The 25,430-nt window shown below is 43.9% G+C and overlaps 1 protein-coding gene across 2 annotated transcripts in view; it reads left to right on the plus strand.

Annotated features, from left to right (window-relative positions):
* Positions 1–25,430, plus strand: part of EXT1 (exostosin glycosyltransferase 1) — a 181,772-nt gene that overhangs the window by 139,400 nt on the left and 16,942 nt on the right. For both annotated transcript variants that reach the window (XM_037379987.1, XM_037379986.1), the window contains exons 2-4: positions 16,066–16,159; positions 20,308–20,415; positions 23,882–24,001. In XM_037379987.1, coding sequence (XP_037235884.1) covers positions 16,066–16,159; positions 20,308–20,415; positions 23,882–24,001 — 322 coding nt within the window. The remainder of the gene's footprint in view (positions 1–16,065; positions 16,160–20,307; positions 20,416–23,881; positions 24,002–25,430) is intronic.

The following is a 25,430-nucleotide window of genomic DNA, read 5'->3' on the forward strand; positions in this document are numbered from 1 at the left end:
GCCAGCCTGCGGGGATGTCTCTGCTGGGTGCTTGGCCTTTCAGTCCTGGTTAACCCCAGATCCCAGCTCTCCTTTTGCAGGCAGGCGGCTCCTGCTCCCACGCAGCATTTGACTGTCTCCTGAGCCTGCTCCCTTCTGACCTGGTCTGTGCAGCAGGGGTTACTGAGTTCTCTGCTGCTTGGAAATTAAATTGGATGAGACGGGTACCGGCTTTTAGTGGAATCTGGTTTGTATTACTGGAGAAGCAGCACTGCACCACTGCACCTGGGATGCTGTGGAGCACCATAACCTGCAGTCCAGCTAAAGCCGCCCTTCCCTCCACGTGCAGCACATGCAGATGAGTTACGTTCCTGCAAATGAGTGAGACTGTAGGTGCATTAGGACCCAAGGCCAAGAGACTGCTAGTTCGCAGCTGTGATGAATATAAACAGCTACAGGATGTACATGGACATTTCCCTGCAGCATTCGTCTAAACACACAGCGATTCAGTAACTGTGTGCTGGTGTCCTTAGGCAAAACTAATTTACACATTCATCAGGAGTTTGGGGGTTGAGGAGAAGCCCAAAAATCAGCGCCTATAATAAAATTCACAGAGTAACGGGTTAACATTATCTGCCATAACTTCTCTATGGGGCTTTTGTCAGATCTCTCATTCAAGCAGTGTTTGCTGAGGCTTTTGACATTTGTGGCAGCGCTGGGACAGACAGTAAGGTCGTGTGTCACTTTAAAGGCTTAATTTTTTTCCAAATTCTTCACAAAACTGGAGCTGAAAGCTCTCTCATGAATTTCTTGGGGAATATGCTGAGGCAGCAATTACGTTATCCTTCAAAACTCCATGGAAAAGGTCGCTGCAGAACCACACTGAACCTGTCAGGCTGAAAAGGGAGAAGGGGGTGAGAGACGCTGTGAGCAAGGCGAGGTCCGATGCTGCTCTTGGTGCCAGCTGAGCAGCTGAGCGGAGCTGGGAGACACCTGTGGAAACCACAGCCATCTCGAGATGCTGAGGTGTGGGCAAGGCACAAACCACATGTCTCCTCGCCTCATTGGGCTTCTGCCAAAGATGTATTTACTCAGCAGAGCGAGAAAACTCAAAGCAGAGGATGGTATAAACCAAGAAAACTGTATTTGTGAGGTGTGACTGCAGTACGCAGACCTTCCTCCCCTCTGAACGCAGACTAACCTGTGAGACGATAAAACAGGCAAGGAGCTGCCTTCAAACTTATTTATTGTTCCTTCTCCATGTCTGCAAACCTCCCACACCAGAATATTAATGTGTGACGAGAAACTGGTTTTAAACAGGACTGCTCACTGCAAAAGATAGTAAACACCGATGTTCCCAGCTAAATTACAGAGGACTTGGTACATTTCATGGAAAAACTGACTGCATTACTAGACAGAGATCATAAACCTTTGAAAGGTGGAGGGAGGAGAAAGCAAAATATTTCACATAAGGAAAATGTGATTATGGTAATGACTTTGCTAATCCCTAGGCTTCCAGTTTTATCCATTCATGTTTCCAGTATCTGCAGATGAACTCGGGAGGGTTTCAGTAATCCATTGAAAAAGATTTAAAAATTTCCACCCAGGCATAATCATTTGTTGATTTGGGTTTTTTCCCTTCCTTCTTCCCTACTAATTTATGGATGCCTCTATTAAGTTTACCCGAATGATAATCAAAGAGTGAACCTTTTCACTTGGTGCTTTGATTGGAATGATCATCCTTATGGAAAAGTCTTAAGAGTTTTATAGGAATGAAACCAATTGAGATCTACAGAAATACAATACTGATCTCTGTACAACGATAGGTACTTTTTAAACTGCCCCATTCATCAAATAAATGATTCTCGAGTAAGTTGAATATGTTGGTCTGAAGTAGCAAAAATCCTGAAGGTTATTTGTTATTAAGTGTAGTCTGTTATTGTTCAGTCTTACAGAATTTATTGTATCGTAAAGTGATCTAAGTAGTGCTATGGGTTGCTTATCGGAAGATACCATCCCTTTTCATGTCCCCCTGCATTTCAATACAAATCTAATTGGATGAAGTTTGCATGACAGCGTATTGGAGATAGAGGTTTTATGCTCAGGACTATCAGAAAGCACCAGAACTAGTAGGTTTTTCAGAAAACGGAAGGCCAGATGGACCAGGAGATTACTCCGTCTGATCTCCTGCACGCTGCAGCCCATTCTGTGTCACCGGCTTTACCCCTGTGCTGCAGTGAACCATGATGAGTTAAAGCGTATCCTCCAGCAAAGCACTTGCTTCTGATTTCCAGAGATGGCTTAATGGAGGAGCGACCATCCTTCATGACAGTTTGGTTCAGTGGTTAAAATACCTTTGGTGCCGGGGCGTTAGTACAGATTTCTATTGATGTTTGTTTCACTTTTAACTTCCACCTCTTGATTCTTGTTGTGTCCTTTTTCAGCAGCTTAAAGAACTCTCAGTTCCTTTTCTTTTTGTCCCTGTGGAGCCACTTACGTGCCGTAATCAAGCCACTTCTTCCTCTTCTCTCTGATAAGCTGAATACACTGAGCTCTTTAAACCTCTATCAGAAGGGTATTTACTACAGTCCCTTAAATAACTTTCCTGTCCCTTTTCTCTGTCTTGAGTTATTCAGCATCTTTCTAAAATGTGGAGGTATTAGCACTGGATATTTTCTGGTGTCTGCCACACCAGCTCTGGGTACCTAGGGGCTGTTTCCTCTTTGTGTGTACAGTGTGGTTGATGTGTCAAAGGATTCATTTGCCTCGTAACAGCCTTGAGCTGCTTGTCCACAGTGACCCTCTAATCCTTTACAGAGTTGCTCCTTTCAGAGGTAAAAAGTCTTGTTTCAGATACCAAGCATTACAGAGGATTTTGGTTTGCATTTTATAGTCTCTTAAACAGTATGTAAAAGATGTCTGTGCTGCATGAGGATGCTCCAGAAAACCTGCTCGAGGTCTGCACCTTTTTAGCCTCCAATGTTGGCAAAAACTGCTGACATGTCTAACACATGATTTGAGGCGCTGCTGTATGAAAATGCCTGTATTGCAGCCCATCTGGAATCTGAGGGGAGGAACTCAGGGAGAAAAGCTGCTTGGAAGTTTGCAGGGAGAGCTCATGGTCTCATGTATGCCCCGTGGGGACACAGCACACAAAACCCAGACTCAGCTGGAAACGGTGCAGCCTGTTCTCCTGCCAGCGCAGGGTGCTGCGGTTATAGTTTATAAGAGGTAGGAAGCTGAAGTTACTCTGATGCAGAAAACTCCTTTAGGGATGTCTTTGTACCTGCTGTGTGCTTATCACTGGAAGGTTAAAAAATAACATTAAGTACTTTAAAATTAGTATCAAAATTAACACACCTGTATAAAAAAACAGTCCAGTTGCATGTTGCAGTGTGTCATCACATGGCCTCTCTTACAGTGAACATCATTCCCCTCCATCTGTTGGCTGTTAGCTCTTGGTCAAAGAGCTGTTGTTCCTCCAACCAATGTGATCACTGCTGGCATCCCCTCATAAGCCCTTTTGTATGGACAGTCATGTTTTCCTTAGCAATCTGCAAAGCACACCAGATCACAGATCCCTCTCAGATCTGAACACTTACATGACTATGCCTTTCCCTTTCCATTTGTCCTTGCGCCTGAATTGCTGGAGGAGGTATAAAAAGGCAGGGCAGGGCCTGGAGCAGGTAGAGAGCAAAGGGCTTTTTTGCCAGGCAGTGCCAGGGTGGCCCCACACACTTCTCAGCGGGGCTGGAGGAGATGCCTGGCTGTATCCCACTAGGGCTGGGGCTGATAGAGCTGCTTCTAGGTATAAGTGTAGTGTAGGTGTGTTCCAGCTACTGACAGTAGAGCAGAATTGTAAATACCCTCGGGAATTCCTTGCCCTGCAACCCCACAGTTCATTTCAGGTGTTTCAGTGTCTGGCAGGTTACAGGAGAAGGTGCCGCTATACACCTAACCTGACCTGTGCTTCTCATTAGAGTTCTGACTTACAAAACTTGCAAGCTTGAGATTTCATTGCTGAGGTATAAAATTTCTTATGGTTAAAGCTTTATGTGGAGTGGAGGCTCCTCCCCCCGAAGGAGAGAGTCCTTTCAAGCCTGTGCAACCTAATAAATAATTCTGAGACAACTGAATTTGTTGGTTTCTTTAAAGAAACATAATTATTTTAAAATGACAAACAGGTCCCTTTGTTGATAAATGTTTTATATCCTTGCTTCTATGCCTGAATAGTTTGTGTAAATAATGTATTAGCTCACAAACAGACATAGCATGTTCCAGGCAGACACTGCCCAGCAGGGCAGGAATGCTAAAAAAAGTGAAACAGACGATTCTATGTGGTGCTGAACACCATGAGTGAGAGTGGGCATCAATAGGGACCGAGAAACACTGTCTGCATCTCTTAGGATTGGTCCCAACGTAGCTCAGGTGCCTGACACTGCAGTGATGCATTAGGGCTACAGATGCGAGCAGTCAGGCATTCACCATCAGCAGGTATGTGGTTTCCCTGGGACTCTTAGGAGCAGAACGATAAGCAGCTCTCAGAATTACGATATGGTCTGGTTTAGATAGTGTTTGGCACTCATGTTTGCAGACTGGTTTTCAAAAGACTTGCTTTGAATGCTTGAGAAGACGTCTCCTTCAAAACGAGGTTTCAGTTTGCTTTGGTTGGCTATTCCTCTAACTTTGTTCTCAAAATGGGCCTTGAATTTTCAAAAAAGTAATTTTGCAAAAATCATGTGTGACATTCTTTGTGTGTCAGGGCAGGGTCAGCCAAGAGAAGAAGGATATGCGCATGCATCAGTGGTTTCCAGATGGAAGTCCTTTTTAAATAGTGTGGAAGTGTGTATGTCTAAGTATGCATGGATGCAGACGTGCTTGTGGGGTTTTTTAGACAGCAGTTTTGCATGGCTCAAGCTGGGACCTAAAAGTCCCATGTGCCACCATGGGCAATCGTAGAACCATAGAAAGTTTTGGATTGGAAGGGGCCTTCAAATATCATCTAGTCCAACCCCCCCCCTGCTATGGGCAGGGACATCTTTCAATATATAAGGTCACTCTGAGCCCAAACCAACCTGACCTTGAATGCTTCCAATGATGGGCCATCCAGAACGTCTCTGGGCAACCTCTTCCAGTGTCTCACCACCCTCAACATAAAATATTTCTTCCTAGTATCCAATCTAAACTTACCCTCTTGGTTTGAAACCATTACCTCTTGTCCTGTTGAAAGTGTGTAAGATAAGACACTCTCCAGCTCAGTCACCCTGTTCTGGTGTAATGTCAGCTGAAGACCGCTGGAGTTGCCTAAACAACCCTAGAAAAGGTACAAACTGGCTAAAAAAAAGCAAGCTACAATTCTAAGCTTGCACTTAACGGTGTGCAGCTCATGTTTTCCTCTGGCTCAAGAGGAGAAGAGAGTCCAGTTCCGAAGGGGACTTGGTGATGCAGAGATGCAGAAGAGTCATACTTTTTTTCTAGCTGCCTTTTTTTCTGAGAAAAGCAAATAATAGAAAACTTTTATTTTACTGTAGTCAGCAGAAGTGAGCAAGCACAGAGAAGGAGCAGATCTTTGAGTGACAGATCCCTTTTTATCAGGCCACTCTGAAGCACAGTCTTACATGAAGTGGCCTGATTTAGCTTTCTGTTAACAAAACTGAGGACAGGAATGGGAGGTGTCACTGAAAAACAATTATCAGTGCATTTTTATATTTCTTCCTGCTGTCTCCTCTTTTCTCGCTTAGATGAAAATTAATTGAATGCTCACTGTTCACTGCAATAGGGAAAAAATCTGCGGTTTCCTGCCCTTCCACAGTTCATGCTCCTGCACTGCTTTGTTGCAGAAGTTAGTTAGTCCTCATTAGGTCCAGAATATCAGCACCCGCTGTCAGTGGAAGCCTGCCCTGGACTGACAGCGCTGGGGTTTCACCCTAAAGTTCAGTGCTACAAGATCAAAATACACTGAATTAGGGTTCTTTTTATTTTTCCCCTGCTTTGTGTCCTACTCCTATTTTTGAGGTAGCTTTATCTCATTTATAGAAGGCAGAAAGAAAATACTTTGAGATCCACAGATGAAAGCAAATATGAGAACTAATAAAGAATCAAAATATTGAAGTATCTAGGTATCTTGTGGTGTTACGCCTCCTGGGGACTAAGCTGCAGCTGACTTCTTATGAGTAAAAATAAATCACTTCTCTATTTCATTCAAAGTTGTTCCATGCATTTGCTGAACTAATTTTTCCTCCAAGAATGGTCACATTTTGGGTCAGCGTGCCTAGACAACATGGGGCTCTGCCAGCAGTTCCTGTGTAAAGTCCCTCTTTTTTCCTTGGAAACAAATCCAGTCATTCATAGAAATGAACTCCTGCATAATTAGAGCCAGTATTGCACATCATCTTTGCTTTCCATTTTTAGATGTTGCGTCTGGAGGACTATAACTTTTAAAGATGCCAACAAGCCACTTAGGAGCTCGATAGCCGTAATGGGAAAATCTGTGGAGCTGAATAGAAAATGATAAGCTTCATAATGACTATTCTAAATCGTTTGGTAAAGAGCTCAGCCAGACATTCAAAGCAAGAATAGAAATGATAACCCCTTCTAATTCAATCTGCAGGGGTTTGTGCTTTCTCTACTGTCCTGCTGAAGTCCCAGTCCTACGGGCAGCTTAATGGAGAGGCCAGTGTTCTTTACACCAGCGTCCTCTGGACTCTGCTGGGTCCAGTTACTGGACTGTAGCATAAACAGATGCTTTATTCATGTTTTACTATCCAGGGCTTGTAATCAACCACTTCTCTTTCTAGGTTAGTTAAAACATTCAGTAGGCCAAGATACTGAAGCATGAAACCCTAGAAAACTTTTCCTCTTCAGCATTTTTTAACCTCAGGTTTTCAATAAAGAGCTATTAGGAAAAATTTGGAGCCCTTTTTTTTTTTTTTTTTGACCCTCAAGAGGGAATCGCCAGATTCAGAGCCAGCAGGTGCTGACAGGTGAGAGATCTCACAATAAGTCTTTTATTTCTCTGCACTCTGAGGCTTTCAGGTATGCCCTGTAATCTCAGAATTAGAGTGTGTGGCAGATGAGCTAGAATTTGTTTCTTTGTTCAGAAAATGCAGTATGGATTTTTCTTTGTTTGGGTCTTTAATTCAAACTGATGCTTTAATAACTGAAATTCCAATAGTAGGCTTTTTTTTTTTTTTTTTTTTTTTTTTTACTTCTTTAAAGTTAGAGAATAAATTAATAGATCTATTCTCTGAAAAAAAGGATGGCCAGCAGGTCAAGGGAGGTGATTCTGCCCCTGTACTCGGCTCTGGTGAGACCCCACCTGGAATGCTGTGTCCAGCTCTGCGGCCCCCAACATAAGAAAGACGCGGACCTGTTGGAGCGGGTCCAGAGGAGGGTTGTGAAGATGATCAGAGGGCTGGAGCACCTCTCCTGTGACAGGCTGGGAGAGTCGGGGTTGTTCAGCCTCAAGAAGTTCCGGGGAGACCTTATAGCAGCCTTTCAGTCCTTAAAGGGGGCTTATAAGAAAGATGGGTACAGACTTTTTAGTAGGGTCTGTAGCAATAGGAGTGATGGTTTTAAACTAAACAGGGGTAGATTTAGATTAGATAGAGGGAAGAAATTCTTTACTGTGAGAGTGGTGATATACTGGCACAGGTTACCCAAAGAAGCTGTGGATTCCCCGTCCCTGCAGGTATTCAAGGCCAGGCTGGATGGGGCTTTGAGCAACCTGGTTTGGTAGAATGTGTCCCTGCCCATGGCAGGGGGGTTGGAACTAGATGATCTTTAAGGACCCTTCTAACCCGAACCATTCTGATTCTATGGTTCTATGAATAAGGAAACGGGCTTTGCAGTGGGAAATTGCCCCAAAGATGTTCACAGCTGGACCATCACAGCATACGAGGCTGGTTAATGGGACCAGATTGGGCTATTTAGGACAAGTGTTTGACACTGCCTCACTGCTAGGAAAAGGCTAAAATCCAAACAAAGTCACTCTGTGAAGGACACAATATAATATCCCCAATTTTAAAAACTAGACACACAGAGTCATAGAATGATTTGGATTGGGAGAGACCCTTAAAGATCGTCTGGTTCCAACCCCCCTGCCACGGGCAGGGTCATCTTCCAATAGACCAGGTTGCTCAAAGCCTCATCCAGCCTGGCCTTGAACACTTCCAGTGATGGGACATCCACAGCTTCTCTAGGCAACCTGTGCCAGTGCCTCACCATTCTCATTGTAAAAAAATTCTTCCTTATGTCTAATCTAAATCTACCCTTTTTTAGTTTTAAAACCATTACTCTTGTCCTGTCATTACAGGCCTTGATAAAAAGTCTCTTTCCATCTTTCTTATAAGCCCCCTTTATATATTGGAAGGCTGCTATAAGGTCTGCCTGGAGCCTTGTATCCAACTCTCTCAGCCTTTCTTCATCAGAAAGGTACTCCTGCCTTCTGAGCATTCTCATAGCCCTCCTCTGGACTCACTCCAACAGGTCCCTGTCTTTCTTGTGTTGGGGGCTATAGAGCTGGATGCAGCACTGCAGGTGGCGTCTCGCAAGAGCGGAGCTGAAAGGGAGCATCACCTCCCTCAGCCTGCTGGCCAGGCTTCTTTTGATGCAGCCCAGGATATTAGTTCTCTGTCGAAATGCCAAAGCATACTGTCAAGAGTTAGATGCTACTTTCAACTTACTCATATTTTTCTGTACAGAGTACTGGGGAACAAGGCTGAGTAGATCAAGCCCAAGTTCAGGCTGTGTGGTGGTTTCCCCATCAGTGAAATGGAGATGCTGCTTTGTTCTCCTGCTGGCAGGCTGGGGTTCTTTATATTAAAATATTCAAAAAGGAGTCTGTGATCTCCAGATAATGGCAAGGTAGAGGTACCATAATGATGCAAAGTGTTGGCATAATTTATTGTTAGAAGAATCCTGTCAGAAAGAGCCTGCTTGCACCACTGGATCATCTTAACAGGTTGGTCTTGTCTTTACCTTGTAAGGGTTCAGCAGCTTGACAGGCAGTAATTGCTAGATGGGCGTGTTTCAGGCAAAGAGGATTCATACACATCCATGTCACTTGAGAGGGGCTGACAGGGGAGGTGGGTCCATAGTCTTACGCTGTGGCTCTGTGTGTGTTCCTGTGCATGCATCCACGCATGTAAGCATCAGCATCTTCACTGCTTTTCCACCGACCTAGGGGGTATTGAATTCACAATATGTGGTGCTGCATTTACATTCCTTGGAAGATACAAGCAAGCAGAACATTTGCTTCCTCATGGACTTTTCTTATTCAGGCATGTTTTGAGTTTTCTTTCTGCCAGCACAGCAAGGTGCTGTTGTGAAACAGGCACTCTTAGAGGACTTCAAAGCCTAGGAGATGGCATTTGGTTTTAGAAGAAAAGCTACACCATGCTATTAGCAGGTTGCTGGTAGCTGGGGCTTAACACTGCCTAGAGAGGCACCTCAGCAAGGCTTAGCTCTGACACACTGCTTAGGAACCCTCTGTGGTGCATTTGTTAAATAAGCGGTTATCTTTAAATATCAAATTGGGTTGGTGGGACCACATCTGCTACTGTATAAGACTACTTATTATAGATGGTGTAACCGCCATGCTGGGAGCCAGCTGGATAGTATTTGGCAGTGCAGATATTCTGTGTGCTTTATATGCACCATATAGGTTTACAGGGCATTCTGTGTAAATAGTTAGACAAAAGTCATTAGAGCCTTTTTATTTGTTAGAATGTATATTGACTTTAATGACTTGCGTATCGAAATGTTTCTGTGTGTAATACCAAAGCGAACTGAATCCAACTGTGATGTCACTGAAGATTTTAAATATTATTTAAATCTCAATGCTTACTGTCCATCTTAACTGTGACAAAGTTGCTTTAGCAGTACATTAAAGTGAAAACTCTGCTTCCCAGGTTTTCTTTATTATTCCAACCTTCTGAACTAGAAGAAGATGCTGGCATGGAAAGGAGGAAACAGTTGTACCTTGACATTATTTGCTGAATGTTTGCTGAGTTTAATTTCCATTGCCATATCTAGAACTGCAGTATTTTCATTAATTTAGGAGTATTTTCAGATTGTGCTCATGCTCATACCTGTACTTCGCTGTTACCTTGTGCTGAAATCACTTTTCACGCATGCTGCTGCTGTACTTACACCATAGCATCCCTTGGAGTCCTGCAGCCAGGGCACATGTCTGTGGCGGCTGCAGTAATGAACCAGGCTGAAAGAAATACTCCAATGGCTGCCTTTCAGCACTTGGCAAGAAAATCCTTTTTATGTTAGTTTCAAGGTCGTCAGATATCATTATAGCCAAGTATTAAAAATTTCAAAGAAAGGAGGCAGTGTGTTTGATTTATAGAACAATTATCTAGCTTTAGCTCTAACTTGGCTTTGGCAGTGGTTTTGCAAGCACTCGAAAATTAAATCCATTTTTTATGGCACTACAAGGTATTATCTCACAGCAAATGATAATTAAACACCTGTGAAATCAATTAGCCCTTTAAGCAGGAAAAAAAAAAGTTTTCCAATTATGTTTTTGCACCTCCAAACTTTCTAATTCCAGAACCAGTGCTTGCAGAGAGGGAGATGAACTGCCAGCCAGTAGCCTGTTAACCGGCATTAAGATCACCCCAAAGCATTGTGCAGCCGTAAATCCAAAAGCAAGCAGTTTGCAGCGACGGCACCCTTCCAAGTAGGATGCGTTAGTCTTTCGAGCTCAGTCTTGGGCAGCTATCTATTTGATGCACAGCTGAGCCGTCCGCTTTTCTACAAAGACAGTTACTCACTTGGTGTTTTCAATGCCAAGTTTTACTTGACAGTTTATTTAAAAGCCAACATACCTTAATGGAAGCCAAGCAACAAGATGCTCTGTGTGACAGAGTGGGTTTCTTTTCAGGCTCTCCAGCCACTAGTTCAGAGCCATCTGCATTAAGCATTCATGCATAGAAAACTGGCCGGTTAGTAGCTGAAACTGAATATACTGGAAAACTGGGAAACACTCCACCGCTTAGCCTTGTGTTACACATGTCTTATATCTGTCTTTGTTGTAGCACTTGAACTGATGCAGAGATTTCTGGTAGATGTAGTGTGTAGATTCAGGGAGGGAGCCCTGGACATAGTTGATTAAGTGCCATCGCAATTTTTGGCTTGGGAAAGGAAAAAAACAGCTCTAGTCCCATCTGATATCTATGGCATTACGTGCTGATACTTCCTGCCAAAGATGAGCTCCAGCATCTTCCAAAAGATGGATTATATGTGGCGCTATTAAAATATGTACTCCTGGGTTAAACCCATCGTATTTGGTTTGGTTTCTGCTCCTGTATCTCCATCTGAATTTTGATAGCCATAACATACAGCTGCTTTTCGGTGAGTGCTGTTATCACCAGAGAGGAAGGAGGCAGATGAGGACGCCGGGGTTAGCATTCCCAAGGTCTGTCTAGCTGCGGTAGAAGCCACCAGTCATCTGTATCTCAGGTTTTCTGTCTACGAAATGGGAATGGTGATGGTGTCCCATATCAGTGTTGAAAGGATTAGATAAGAAAATATGTACACTGCTTTATGATGTCCTGCGTGACAGGTGACATATAGCTGGATAAAGTATGATATCATCACATCTGGGTAGCTGGACATATCTGCTGATCTAAACAGCCAACGTCTTTTTAGACCTCTCTTCAATCAATAGTGATGACAATGTGGCTTGGGCAAAAAATAGTTTATGTTAAAATTGGTAGTGAAAATGTTTCCCAGGCTAGTTTATAATCTCTTAAGTGTAGTGACATGGGGAAATGCTTAAGCTGCAAGAAGGAATGTATGGCATGGCTGATTAGTTACTGCAGAGCCTCTGCAGCCTGCCTGGGCTCCTTGGGATAATGGTGAACCAGGAATCCCAAGCAGCCCTCTAATCCGTTTGCTGATTGACAAGGTCGGCACATCAGAAGGAAAAAAAAGGTGGGGGGGAGGGTGGTGGAGAAAGACAGAAGCAATGTGTTGGATCAAGAAGTTAAGATGGTAAGAGCATTTGGCTGAGCAGCGTTTCTCCTTCATATAATTGCCCGCATGGCGTTGCAGTGTTTACACCTGCGTGATAGATGGGGCCGAACATGTTTTCTCAGCTATGGGTGGTAGCAGGGAGGGGATATTTCAATTAAAGTGTGAATAAATTAGAATTGATTACAAATAGAGCTATTTGTTTATGCTGCCTAAAAAGGTATTAGCTGTGAACAAGGTGCACTTAATCATTACAGAAGGAAGCATGAAAGTTAATAAAACACACTGCTGATCCTTACAGAGGGATGCCAGCTTTGGGTTAAATCTGTAGCTATTTTAGTTCTAAAGCCCCAACTGTCATTTTAAAAGCATATGCATTTTGGATTTTAACATCTTTGAATGATGCAGCTGAGGCCCAGGCCAAGCCGACCCTAAAATTGGCAGTAAAATGTTACCTCCATGCAAGCGTGCAGAATGAAGGAGTATGGGAATATGAGCAATAAGCATGTGCCCCCTCTCCCAGCAGTCTTCTAACACAGAAACCAGGATTATTCTGGAAATAAATACCCTCCAAGCAAAGCAGAGGACTCCTCTTAAAGCTTTCTTACAGTAAATACTCGGAAAGATTAACTGCCAGCAGTAAAGGAAAGCACCAGAAGGAGTGCGACACCGAAGCAGCACAAGTAAGGAAGAAGTGCCTGGCCAGCCGCCTGCGTGGTGCCCCACGACGCTGGTCTGAGCTCCAATTCCTCAGCTGCAAGTGAAGCCTGAAAAACCTCTGCAGCCGGGTAAAACCAGTGCATCCGGATAGGCAGGTAATGCAGAGCTGTCCCCACAAGCCGGCAGTTCCAGGTTTGCAGAAACCACAGCGATGGAAGACCGTAACAAATCTCCCTGCCATCTTCAGCCATTACCGCCTAATGGCAATAAGTAGTTCTGAAAACAGATATAACCCCCATTGCCAGGGGAGAAGAAGAGGAGGCTCTGGAAGAACCTCTTCTAAGCACTTGACTTGCTTCTCTGTAACTTAAGGCCCCTCTGCCAGTTGTGAGCGGGATTATAATACTTCATTGCCTCCCTGAGGTCTTGTTGAGATTAGTCAGTGAAGGTGGTGGGGAAATCAAGCCCGTCATTGATGCTATACTGGTATTTGCAGTAGGTGCCAGATCAGTACTTAATGTACAAGTGTCCTGCTCTGGCTGAGAGAGTGTTCCTGGATGTCTGTGCCAGCTTCGGTTTCTCTCCTGAAAAAGTGAAGGAGAAATTTCAAGTACAGCAAAGATTTAACTCAGATACCTACCTTTAATCATAGAGGTTATCTCACTGACTTCACTGGAAGTATTTCAAGTCAGAGTTAAGGGAAATGCAGAGATGCTTTCAGGTGAGATGTGTGTATGCTTTCTATGTGGAAAAAAATGCCAATGATACAGAAGTTATTTTCTTGCCCTGACAAAACACTGGCAAAGCTCAAACCTCCTACTGCATGTGTGATTCCTACACGGCTGAATGGGAAGGAATCTGAAACTGGGGCTTGCTCTGACACCTTCTGTCCCCCACCATGGCCTGTGGACTGGAGCTTCATTCACCAGGTGATGTTTTGTGGCCAAGATCTCCTCCAAATGCTGCCTGGCAGCCTGAAAAAAAAAGTGAAACGGCCTCTGCTGCAGGCTGACTGAAGTACATGTAAACAATTTCCTCCATAAGTGATGCTTCAAATTACAAAGCTATGCTTGCAGTTTGACAGAGATGTTTATGTATTTGTGGCTGGCTACATGTGTTGTGTGAAAAGCGTTTCCAATTTTGTATTTAAACATACTGGGCTATCTTCTGTCTTTCAGCTAAGGCAGGGTGCCTCTGTTGCTTTGCATGCTACCCACGAACCAGTAGGAGTAAAATTAGCACCTTGTATTTAAGGATTTCAAATAAATGCTGGATCCTAGAGTGGTCGCTGAGGGGTATTAAACTGGAAATCAGCCCCTTAGCACTGAGCTCAAAGATCTTGTTGAGTCACCTGAAAACACTTGGGTTGAAATCGTAAAGAAATTTGTTCATGAGAAGAATCTCTGCTGCATGTCATTCTCTGCAGCAGCTCTCAATGGATATTACTTTACTCTGGATCTGCTCCTGTTGTATTTGCACGTTCTCCCTGAAGTGAGTGGAAATTTTGTGGCCATACATCAAGGTTAGGGTGAGGTTTCTGTGTCTGTATTATGTAGATAAATTGCTTGATGACCATGAACCATGCTATTCCAGAGCTCAGCAATAAATCACACGTTAGGCTTTAAAACACACAAATGGGAGGAAGACGCTAAGTGGTTTCCAGGTGGGAAATGGTCAACAAAATCCTTTTTTTTATTCCTTTGTACATCTATCCTAATATCAACAAATCAGTTACAAAAGAAAAGGTGCCCAGTGTGAGATATCACTGGCATATGGAGAAGTCACTTGTGCTGGCCTTGTTCTCTGATTGTCTTTGTGTTCTGGTTCTGCCACCGGTGTTTTGTGGATATTGTTACATTCTGGGGTATTAACAGGATTTTACATTTTTAGCTAGCTAATGATGGGGGACTTCTGACTGGCGTATTCTAGCCCTACGGGGTATTCTATTTTTGGTATTTATTAACATTTTCTGTCATATACAGCAGAAGTGGTGAGCCTCAGACCTCTCAATATGTAAAAAACGGAATGCTTAAAAATGGCAGATTTTTTTTATTATTATTTTTTTGTATTCCAGTTTCCTGACGTTTTCCCCTGTGTGTTGTGTCACTGCTGGCTGGTGAGCTGGGACATGGCTGCCAATCAATATCCCACATGGAGAAAAAGAAATGGCTGCCACTTAAATGGAATATGTATATATGTATTTCAACCAAAGTTGAGATACGGTTTAAAAAAAAAAAAGTACTTTGAAGTCTGTTTTGTAGTTTTAATTAATGCAACGAGGCTTTTTATTTTACTCTCTGTGGAGATAATCTTAATCCATTCACAGTGACCTTTTCTTGTGCAAATTAGCTGTACACGCTTGTTTAAGCAAATGGGCCTTTGCAAGATGTCTCTTCCTAAAGACAGAGCTTATAATTGAAAATTGGCTTACTCCCATCTGTCTGGCCTGTTTGAGAATAAAAACGTAGATCCGGACTTTTTTGTATATAAAATATAATCATATATGTATGTATATACATACATGTAAACACACATACAAAAAAATTGCTCTGCCTGCAGGTTACAGTTAAATTTGATTATTATTTCTAGAAAATGTAAATGCCACAAGTTACTGTGAAAATAACAATTGTCTGCAGAGTCCAGGACACTCTGGAGAACAGAGGGTGTTTAATCTGGATCCTTTTGTCTCAGTCAAGGTTGATGCCATTCACAGTTCATGGGTTTGCCAGAAGTACAATTAGCTAATAAGAGGCTGGAAACTGTGAGGATTTTTGCATGTGTGTTTTTGAGGTGATTGATGGAATCAGAATAAAGCTCAGGAGTGTCTGTAGGTGCTTAAAATTTTAATTCGGAGTAGCAGGGGCCATTGCAGCTATGTAGTTAATTGCCAAAATTTGGCAGTTATCCCTCTCGCCACACTTGACAATAACCACCAAGTGAGTCATTGTAACCCCTCTGTCCCTTTTTGAGTGCCTGCTTGATAAGGGAAGGTTTCTTTGGCATAGCTTGAATGCTTTTTTTCTTTGTACAAACCTCTTGCACAGAAATGAACACAGTTGTGCATGACTTTGACTAAATCTGAATGGAAATGAGGGTCACAGAAGTACCACTTCTAACAACCACAGTTGTTAGAACTCATGCATACCTGTTTATTTAGAAATGGCCGATGATTGCAAAGGCAAAATTATTTCCTTCTCAGTTTCATTGCCACCCTCCCCAGCTCTCTCCCATGGTGGTTGCTCCTAAGGATGAACAAAAAGGAGCCAGGGAGATGGCTAGCACACGTGTGCAGGGAGGGAGCTAGTTAACCTGGTGGTGAGCAGTCTTGGTTGGGGGTGATTTTATCCAGATGTGTCTCAGCAGCTGTTTGCATTTTCACGCCCAGTTACTCTAGGACTCACCGCTAATTGAATTTTCTCTTTTCTCCCCTGTTCTTGTTAGGTATGATTACCGTGAAATGCTGCACAATGCCACTTTCTGTCTGGTTCCCCGTGGCCGCAGGCTTGGCTCTTTCAGGTTTCTGGAAGCCTTGCAGGTAAGAGCTGCAGTTTAAAGCATTGGCTATGCTGGCTGCAATTCAGCATGCAATAGCAAGGAGGTGGGGAGGAGGGAAATGTGTTTCATTTCCCTAGTGGACAGTAATCCACTTTGCGAAAGCCTCTATTCATACTTCTGGAGCAATTGGCAGCTTCTTCCCAGGAGGGGTTGAGCACTGAGCTCATTGGAAGGTTGAATTGCATTACCTCCAGGAAGAGGGTCTCCCTGGGTGAGGTGAGGCTTGGACCGGTTTAGAGCAGTATTTTATCAAGCTGCAAGACTTTCCATGAGACACTGGCCTCTACTACAAGTAAGTCCCGGGGCAGTAAAAATAGTTTTTTATTTTTATTTAGCCAAAACAGACCTGCTTATGCCTTGCCTATCTTGAGGTGGTGCTTGCTGAACATGCAGAAGGTGGCCTGGAGGCTGTAAAGCCCCAGATGGAAGCTTCACATGAAGGTGGATATAGGCTAATCTCAGGGAGCTCACAGTGTGTTTGGGACAGCACCTGAATCCCCTTAAACTTTGGTTAATGATCTCCCTTTTTTCATAGAATCATAGAAACATTTAGGTTGGAAAAGACCTTTAAGATCATCAAGTCCAACCATTAACCCAGGACTGCCAAGTTCACCAATAAAGCACATCCCTGAGCAGCATATCTACACGTGTTTTAAACACTTCCAGGAATGGTGGTTCCACCACTTCCCCAGGCAGCCTGTTTCAATGCTTGACCACCCCATCAGTGAAGAAATTTTTCCTGATATCCAATCTAAACCTCCCCTGGCACAACTTGAGGCTATTTCCTCTTGTCTTGTTGCTTGTTATTTGGGAGAAGAGACCGACCCCCCCCTGCCTACAGCCCCCTGTCAGGGAGCTGCAGAGAGCGACAAGGTCCCCCCTCAGCCTCCTTTCCTCCAGGCTGAACACCCCCAGCTCCCTCAGCCGCTCCCCATCAGACTTGTGCCCCAGCCCCTTCCCCAGCCCCGTTGCCCGTCTCTGGACACGCTCCAGCCCCTCCGTGTCCCCCCTGCAGTGAGGGGCCCGACACTGAACACAGGGTTCCAGGTGCCGCCTCACCAGTGCCCAGTGCAGGGGGATGGTCACTGCCCTTGTCCTGCTGGCCACACGATTGCTGATACAGGCCAGGATGCTGTTGGCCTTCTGGGCCACCTGGGCACACTGCTGGCTCATGCCCAGCCGGCTGTCAACCAGCACCCCCAGGCCCTTTCCCCCCAGGCAGCTTTCCAGCCGCTCTGCCCAAGCCTGTAGCGCTGTGTGGGGCTGGTGTGACCCAAGGGCAGGACCCGGCACTTCTCCTTGTTGAACCTCACACAATTGGCCTCGGCCCATCGGTCCCAACCTGCCCAGATCCCTCTGCAGAGCCTCCTACCCTCAAGCAGATCAACATTCCTGCCCAACTTGGTGTCATCTGCAAACTTACTAAAGGTGCATTAGATCCCCTCATCCAGATCATCAATAAAGGTATGAAAAAGGACTGGCCCCGGTACCACACTCTGGGGAACACCACTTGTGACCAGCCACCAGCTGGATCTAACTCCAGTCGCCACAACTCTTTGGGCTTGATCATCCAGCCAGTTTTTTACCCAGTGAAGAGTAGACCTGTCCAAGCCATGAGCAGCCAGTTTCTCCAGGAGAATGCTGTGGGAAATGGTGTCAAATGCTATACTAAAGTCTAGGCAGACAACAGCCTTTCCCTCATCCACTAAGCAGATCACCTTGTCATAGGAGATCAGGTTCATCAAGCAGGACCTCTCTTTCATAAACCCACGCTGGCTGGGCCTGATCCCCAGCTTTCCTGCACATGCCCTGTGATGGCACTGAGGATGACCTGCTCCGTAACCTTCCCCAGCACCGAGGTCAGGCTGACAGGCCTGTAGTTCCCCAGATCCTCCTTCCTGCCCTTCTTGTAGATGGGCATCGCATCGGCTAACCTCTTGTCTCTGGGACCTCCCTGGTTAGCCAGGGCTGTTGGCCAGCAGCAGAGGGCAACGCAGAGGGGCTCCTGAGTCACTGTGGCAGCAGGGTTTGGCAGCGCAGTGATGGAGCCTGACACTGACCTACTCTGGCTGCAGCCAACATGACTTTGTTTTTTGGCAAGCATCAGCTCAGCCCTGGGGTCCTGGATGTTCAGTCAGGTGTACAGAGCATCCTGAGAGAGGCTGCAGCTCCTCTCTAGGACTGGCATCTGGATTTCCGTGGGGGCTGGAGTGAAGGGGAGGCTGAGGTGCTTCTTAGTGTCAGTAAGATGGCAAATGAGAACACCTCACTGAGTCCTGCCTCCTGCTGTCCTTTTGCCATTTGGGAAGCATTCCAGCACTGGCAGTAAAGCTGTTAATGAATATCATTGCATCACTTTTCTTCATCAACCGTAAAATGTCCCAGCCACTATTAAAGAGTATTGTTTTGCGCAGAACAGAATTCAGGTACATAAGTGCAGGTGTATAATAAATGTCATTTTAGAAGCCCAGGGGTGCCTTTCTGGCTTCCTGCTGCTTTTCCAGAAGGCCTCCAGGAGATCCTGTGTCATGTCCACCAGCCTTTGATGGGTTTCTTGGATAGCCTAGAGAATCCCAAATGTGCTGGACACTTAGGTTTAACAACTGAACCCCACACCTGCTGTCAGATTTGAGATCCAGGTTCTGGACAGTCGCTTACCTCTGTGCTCCTACTCAGATTGATAGCCTGCAAAGTGCTGTTCCCTCTCCAGCCTCTTCAGAGGAAGAAGTGAGACTGGCTTATTTAGGATGAGGAGTCACTTCAGATCCTTCTGAAGAACACTGCTTAGCTATTCTCTTATCTGGGACACAAGTCACGCAGCTTCTGTTAGATACATCATCTCAGAAAAAGAAAGCAGGGAGTGTACCTCACTGTACAGAACTTGGAGGCTCCAGGCTGATGATGATAAAATACAGGCACTGAGTTTTTTCTTAGCAGCCTGGTAGTAGAATTCACCAATTATGATGAATTCCCAATTTCTGCCTGGCTCCAGGGTATGTTGAAAGACATAATCCACATTAGTGGAATATTTTAAACATAAAACACATTGCTAAGTGTTTTCTGGTTGGCTTTTTTCATGCACTAATGTAATTTCCTTATGAAAGATCACAGTTCTTTAGACATTATAAGCACTGCTATAATGCAGAGACTTGACCAGTCTAAGATCCTGTGTGTCATACATGTTACCAAGGAAGGTACAGCAGTCTGAAAGGATCCCCTTTATACCATCGTTTTGGAGGTGTGGGGAGATCCAAACTCTAGTCGGAACCAAATTCAGAGCACTTAAGCTTGACTTGATGCAAAGGAGACTGAACCAGAGTACAGGCTCATTGCATATTCTCTGGTAATAGGTTCTTTCATCACATCAGGAGGTTTTTTTGTTTGGTTCTTATGTTGTGATCCAGCTGACTGGAACGTAGTGGTGATCATTTGTTTACAGAAATACTGCCCTATTTACTGAATATTCCCAAACTTGCTGCTGTGCAAAGGAACATGTGCAACTCGTAAAAGATTAAATAATGTAGACAGATCATACTGGTATGAAAGAGATACTAAATGTGTATGCTTTTTGTTTGTTTTAAGACAGAAAACGATTCTTATTTTTGTAGACAGGTGATGACAGATGAGTTGTGTTTGTGCATTTACCTGTGTTTGGAGAGTTCATATCAAACAGGATAGGGAATTCACTCTGTGGGAAAAGTGCTCTGGAATTAAATATGATCTATATTTTCGGTAGGGTTGTCTTGCAATGTATAAAAACTGAGGGAGTTACCTCCTTTCTGAATGGTTCACAAAGCAGCAGACGTGGCCATCATTTCTTATTAAATTCTCTGGTGTTACATCTGCAGCATTTTAACAGTCCAGCCCTCATCTGGCAGCATAAGCACCAGATTTCAAATGCCACTTTCCATGCAAACCCCACCTTTCAGTGAACGTGCATAAGTACAAAATGGAAAACCATCAACATTTGGGCTACCCTCCTGTGGCCTCTAGCTTCTGCTATTCTTTGCCCTGTTGCCTTTCCTGAGCTTGTACAGAAAACAGTGATCATGGTGTTGGTGCAAACCTCAAAGCTTGCCCTAACCATCGGGTACCGCTGACAACTGTGATGCCTCTGTGTGCGTGCAGGCTGCCTGTGTCCCGGTTATGCTCAGCAACGGATGGGAGTTGCCATTCTCGGAAGTGATTGATTGGAACCAAGCTGCCGTCATAGGCGATGAGAGATTGTTATTACAGGTAAGGAAAAGACCGCAGCCTTCAGCGGATCAGTTGATTATTGCTGCTGCCATCTAAATGGACGGGGAAGATGAATCCAAAAGGTCAGGGCTGTATAAGAATTTTTATCATGAAGGGATTGTCTGTGTCACATCGGCTATGAACTCATTTAATATGACATCATTCATTTTTTGACCTGAAGGTCATTGCAGCCACCAGGCCACATTCTTAAGTGCATGAGACTCTGATTTTTCCTAAAAGCATGAAATCTCTTCTGGTGTGGAGCACCTGGATGCCTCTCTGAAGCAGAGCTCTCCTGGACTGTGTGCTTTGATGAGAGAAAACACTTGAAGGCAGCGTCTGCTCTAGTCCTTCAGAAATAGTTTATCCTCAGGCATCTGTCCCACCAGCGTTGTGTCTCTGGCTGGCAGGTACTGAAGGGATTCCTCAGAAAAGCAGGTACTTTCTCAGGCAGGAGTTACCACCTAACAGTTTTGTGGGAAGCATCATCTGTCCCTTTTCAGTTGTCTAGACTGTGTCACATGGCTTTCTGAAGCAGCGTTCATGTCACTTATTGTTAATCTCCTTGAGGTCATGGAACAAAAGCAAGTTGAGAAGTTAGAAATTCCATGCCACCTTCAGCATCTACCTTGGTTTTAAATTCACTAGATTTTTTTTTTCTGTTTTCCTAGTGGGTTTTATAGTATAAAAACATTCTGTAAAGTATGTGAAGAAGTTGATGTTAGGAAAAACTCTTGAAAAATTCATTTCCCCAAAACAGCATTTGATAAAATGCCATTGCCCAGCATGAAGCTGAGATCCACGAGATCTGGCGTAGGCACTAAGTAGCCACTAAGCGGGTGGTTTTTTATGGTTAAATTTAACTAATTTCCAAAGTGGCAAGCTATAGTCATCCACAGAGAGAAGCCTTCAAAAGTACAGGTGTCTTGGCACCCCAAAAATGAAGTACCTTTGAAAATCTTGTTAGATGCCTATTTACATGTTGGAAGATGTAAATATTTGTGAAGAGCTGGCCTAGCAAGCCTTGCAAAGTGCTGCCTGTTCTCCTTAATGTGATATAAGCTGCAAATATAAAAGGGCCATTTGATTTTTGCTTCGGTGGACAGCACATTTTTCTGAGCAAAATTATTTCTCTCTTTAAATAATAATAATGTGCTGATCTTCGTGCTTTCCGGTAACATGCTGTTCGTTCTCTTCACAGCTGCTTCCATATTGAACAGCTACTGCACCGTTATTAACAGTGTTTTTAAAGAGCTGGCAGAGGGCCTGAATGTCTGCTCTGGGAAATGTTTTTGTTATGTTACAGTTTTTCATTTCCTGTTTGAGAGCAGCTTGGATGTTTTTATTTGCATATTCTCCTCGTCACAGTGCTAGGAGAGCTTAATCCAGCCTTCCTGCATTTATTTGTGCAGGGTGGTTTTTCCCTTCCCCCTACTTATTACTGAAATGACCTTTTATTAAGACGTCACCCATTCTAATAATTCCAGTGTAATTCTGTCAGATTAGTATTAATACATCATTTTTCCCACCTGTCTTTCTGGACAGGTCGATTAATAACTAAAAGGCAAATGCAGTTAAAAAGGAGTCTCTGATTTTTCTTTCTGGTTGTTGTAACGGAGGAGGCGCCAAGGCTGCTTTTTAGCCTTGGCACTGTGTTTGCAGGCACTCACAAGCATGGTGTGCGCTGTAAAATCATAACTTCTTTCAGTAAACCTTCACAGTCAGAGCAGCCTTCCCTTTCTAAAAGTGTAGTTGGCAATGAGTATTGCTTTTATTAGGTGCTCACACACGTACGCACACAGGCGCAAGGTTGCACATAACGCAATGAAATTTTTACGTTTATAGAAAAAATGCAATATCAACACTGTGAAGTGACTTTGATCTTTCATTTGCTGCTGATAAAGATAAGATGATTAATACACATTTATGTACAGCCAGTACAGATAATGTTCATTATCCTTCTGCTTATTGGAACTTACTGGATAAGTAATGAAAACAAAGAAAGTTCACCCCAAAAGATGAAATCTGATGGAGTTATTTACTGCCTCATGTCATGAATAGTAATGTAATTGATTAGAAAAACATGTATTAATACATGTTTTTAGCTTCTATCTTTCTTACTAGTTTTACAGGGAATTTGATGATGCTCGTGGAAATTTGTTTTTGTATCAATTCTTAAAATCTCTAATTTTCTTCAGGAAAATGTTTCAGGAAAACTTGTTTTGGGAGCATGTGAAAGCAAATAATGATCACTGCAACCTCTCAGAATACTTTAGGAATAAGCAACGTGTGTTCTGGTCAGGAAAGGGCAGGATGTAGTGGGATGCAAGCAAACTCAGAATAAGCTGGGATCTGCAAAAAGCAACACACTGCTCAGGTATATGCCTTTACAACTAACGACTTAGGTAAAAAATTTATGAGAAACGAGTGTCTGAGAACAAGGTGGCCTAATTTGAAATCACAAAAAGGTAGGTGCAAAAACACAACTCTTCATTCGTACTAAAAATGAACATAAATCAGCAACATCATAGATGCCTTTCTGGTGCTGTGAGTAGCCCTTGTAATTGAAGAAAACTGCAATTACATTCCCTTGATAATGTCAGTTTACATTGTCAAACCAGTGTACTGGAGGCCTTGGTCAATGTCCTAAGTTAACGACATGTACATATGTTAGTTTCCTTCCAGTCTGGATGAGGGACATGGGAATGGGGAAAGATGTAGAAGTGAACCCTGCCCATCAGATCCAGTGTGCAGTTAAATTTTTTGATGGGAAAGCATTGCAGCAGGGCAATTTGGGTTTTATTTGCAAGGCAACTTATACCAGAATTAATGTGTTGATTTAATGAAAAGGAGGGAAAAAGAAGCAGTGTTTTCCCTTGTGAATAACAGGTGTTGTGGGAGGCGTTATTCTTTTGACCCCCAGCAATTAGTAAAACGCAATTTGATCCACAGGCTCCCAAAAAGTGGAGTCTTGCTTAAGACATTGCTATGTTTTCCTTAGGGCACTTAGTGTTACCATGCTGAGGTAAATGCAGTTCCAGATCCTTTTAATACACTTTGAAAGTGGCGATTATTGTTGGACTCTCAAGACCTGCAGGTACTAGTTTGTTAAAATACTAATCCATGAAAAGCTTTGTGCATGAGGGATGTAAGAAGGAGCTCCTTGCTGTGCCATGGCACAGTGCTGCCTGGGGAGAGGGAGCTTTTGTTTCCATAAAACAACCAAAACCTAAAAGAAAACAGATAAAAAAGAAAATTCATATATTCAGTACCAAAGGTTATAAAGGGTTGTGTCTCATTCGTTTTACATCGAAGCTTTAACTGTTGACACACGCATCTCTGTCAGACAGGAGTGCTGAAGCTGCGCAGCTTGCTAATAGAGGAGAGGGCTTGTCAGCAGCATATTAATTTGATGAGACTCCGTTGTTTTCTGAAGCTTCTGACTATATTACATCTTGTATTACAGATTCCTTCTACAATCAGGTCTATCCATCAGGATAAAATCCTAGCACTTAGACAGCAGACACAGTTCTTGTGGGAGGCTTATTTTTCTTCAGTTGAGAAGATTGTATTGACTACACTAGAGGTAAGTAAAAATTGTCTGGGACCTTGCTGAACAGCGAGGTTTCCATACCTGTCCAGTTGCTCCTGTCCTTGCTGGCTTCGGACCTTGGTTTTCATGACGCACAGTTGGTCAATGGGAAAAAAGTTTGTCATCTAGATAAATTTTCTCCCCTAAGGAAATACTTTCTTCATTATCAGAATCCACATGAGAAAACTGACACAGTGAAAAATGGGAGCTACAACACGTGAAAAAGCTGTCATGTGTGATCTTGCCTTCGCAAAGCTTTGTGGCTTATGAATCACTATCCTTGTCATTGGTAGTGAATGTGTTTCTTTAAGAAACCTTGCTGGAATTCATTTTGGTAAAAACGCTACAGTAGTGCTCTTCCTTGACCATCCCTTAGCATTTTGATGCCTTGTGATGGGGTTGTTGGTCTGGCTCAAGGAAAAGCGGGGGCTTGTAAATCACTGTGTCCTATCTTCACACACAGGATAAGGGATGGGCCTGATCATCCATATAAAATATTAATAAATAATCATAATTAGACTGCTGTTAAACAGGGAGACAGATGATCTCAAGTGTGGAGAGAATCCTTTCTGAATTCAGAGATAGAGGAGAGATGAAAGGCTCTTTAGAAGTAGGGCCCAGGCTACAGTTTCAAAAGCAGATTTCTCTTCTAATTGTTTTGCAATTTTGCACATAAATTTTTGACACACTTTTACCACTGGAAGTGGTTCACTTTGTAGGTGCGAATGCATTTGTTTTATGCTAATGCTTCTGCAATTGCATCCTTTCTTGTGCACAGTAGTAAGGCTCCACATTCTTCGCTGTGCCTGCTTTCCCCTGAAAACTGCAAATGAGTGCTGCTGCCTGCAGTACAGGTTGCCTGTGGCGGATCTAACTCCAGCTGCTGCAGGACAGTCCCTTAGGCTTTTCTGTGCCAGTAAAGAAAACCAACCAGGGAACATTCTCAGAGCTCCTGGCGTAGCTATCCTCGCAATGCTCTCCTTGCCCTTGGAGGAGCTTGTCTTCATCTGTGCTGCCTGTTGGGAACTGCTCTGCATCCTCAAAACTCCCCATAAGTGCTGATGAGATGGTTATAATTATCACGGCCCATGCCAGGATCAAACTCACAAAGCTGGAAGACCGTGTGCCATTGCTCACAGCCTTATTTACCCGTATTCCCAGGGACAGTCAGGGTGCCTCTTGGACCATCTGCCCCTTCCCTGCATGCACCCTGCTATTGCGAGGGATTGCTAAAAGGAGAGAGATGCACGGCTCTCCTCACTGCACCTCTCCTGCCTGTGCTGGGGCTGATCTTGAGGGGACATAACCTGCAGTCCCCACAGCCTTGGTGTCCATCACATCAAGCTCCAGCGCTCACAGATGTGTCTTCAGTGCTGCTTTGGGACACGTTGGCCCATGTGGCCACAGGTGCACAGGGGACAGC

This window comes from Falco rusticolus, chromosome 3 (assembly GCF_015220075.1).
Source record: "Falco rusticolus isolate bFalRus1 chromosome 3, bFalRus1.pri, whole genome shotgun sequence".
NCBI classification, from domain to species: Eukaryota; Metazoa; Chordata; class Aves; order Falconiformes; family Falconidae; genus Falco; species Falco rusticolus.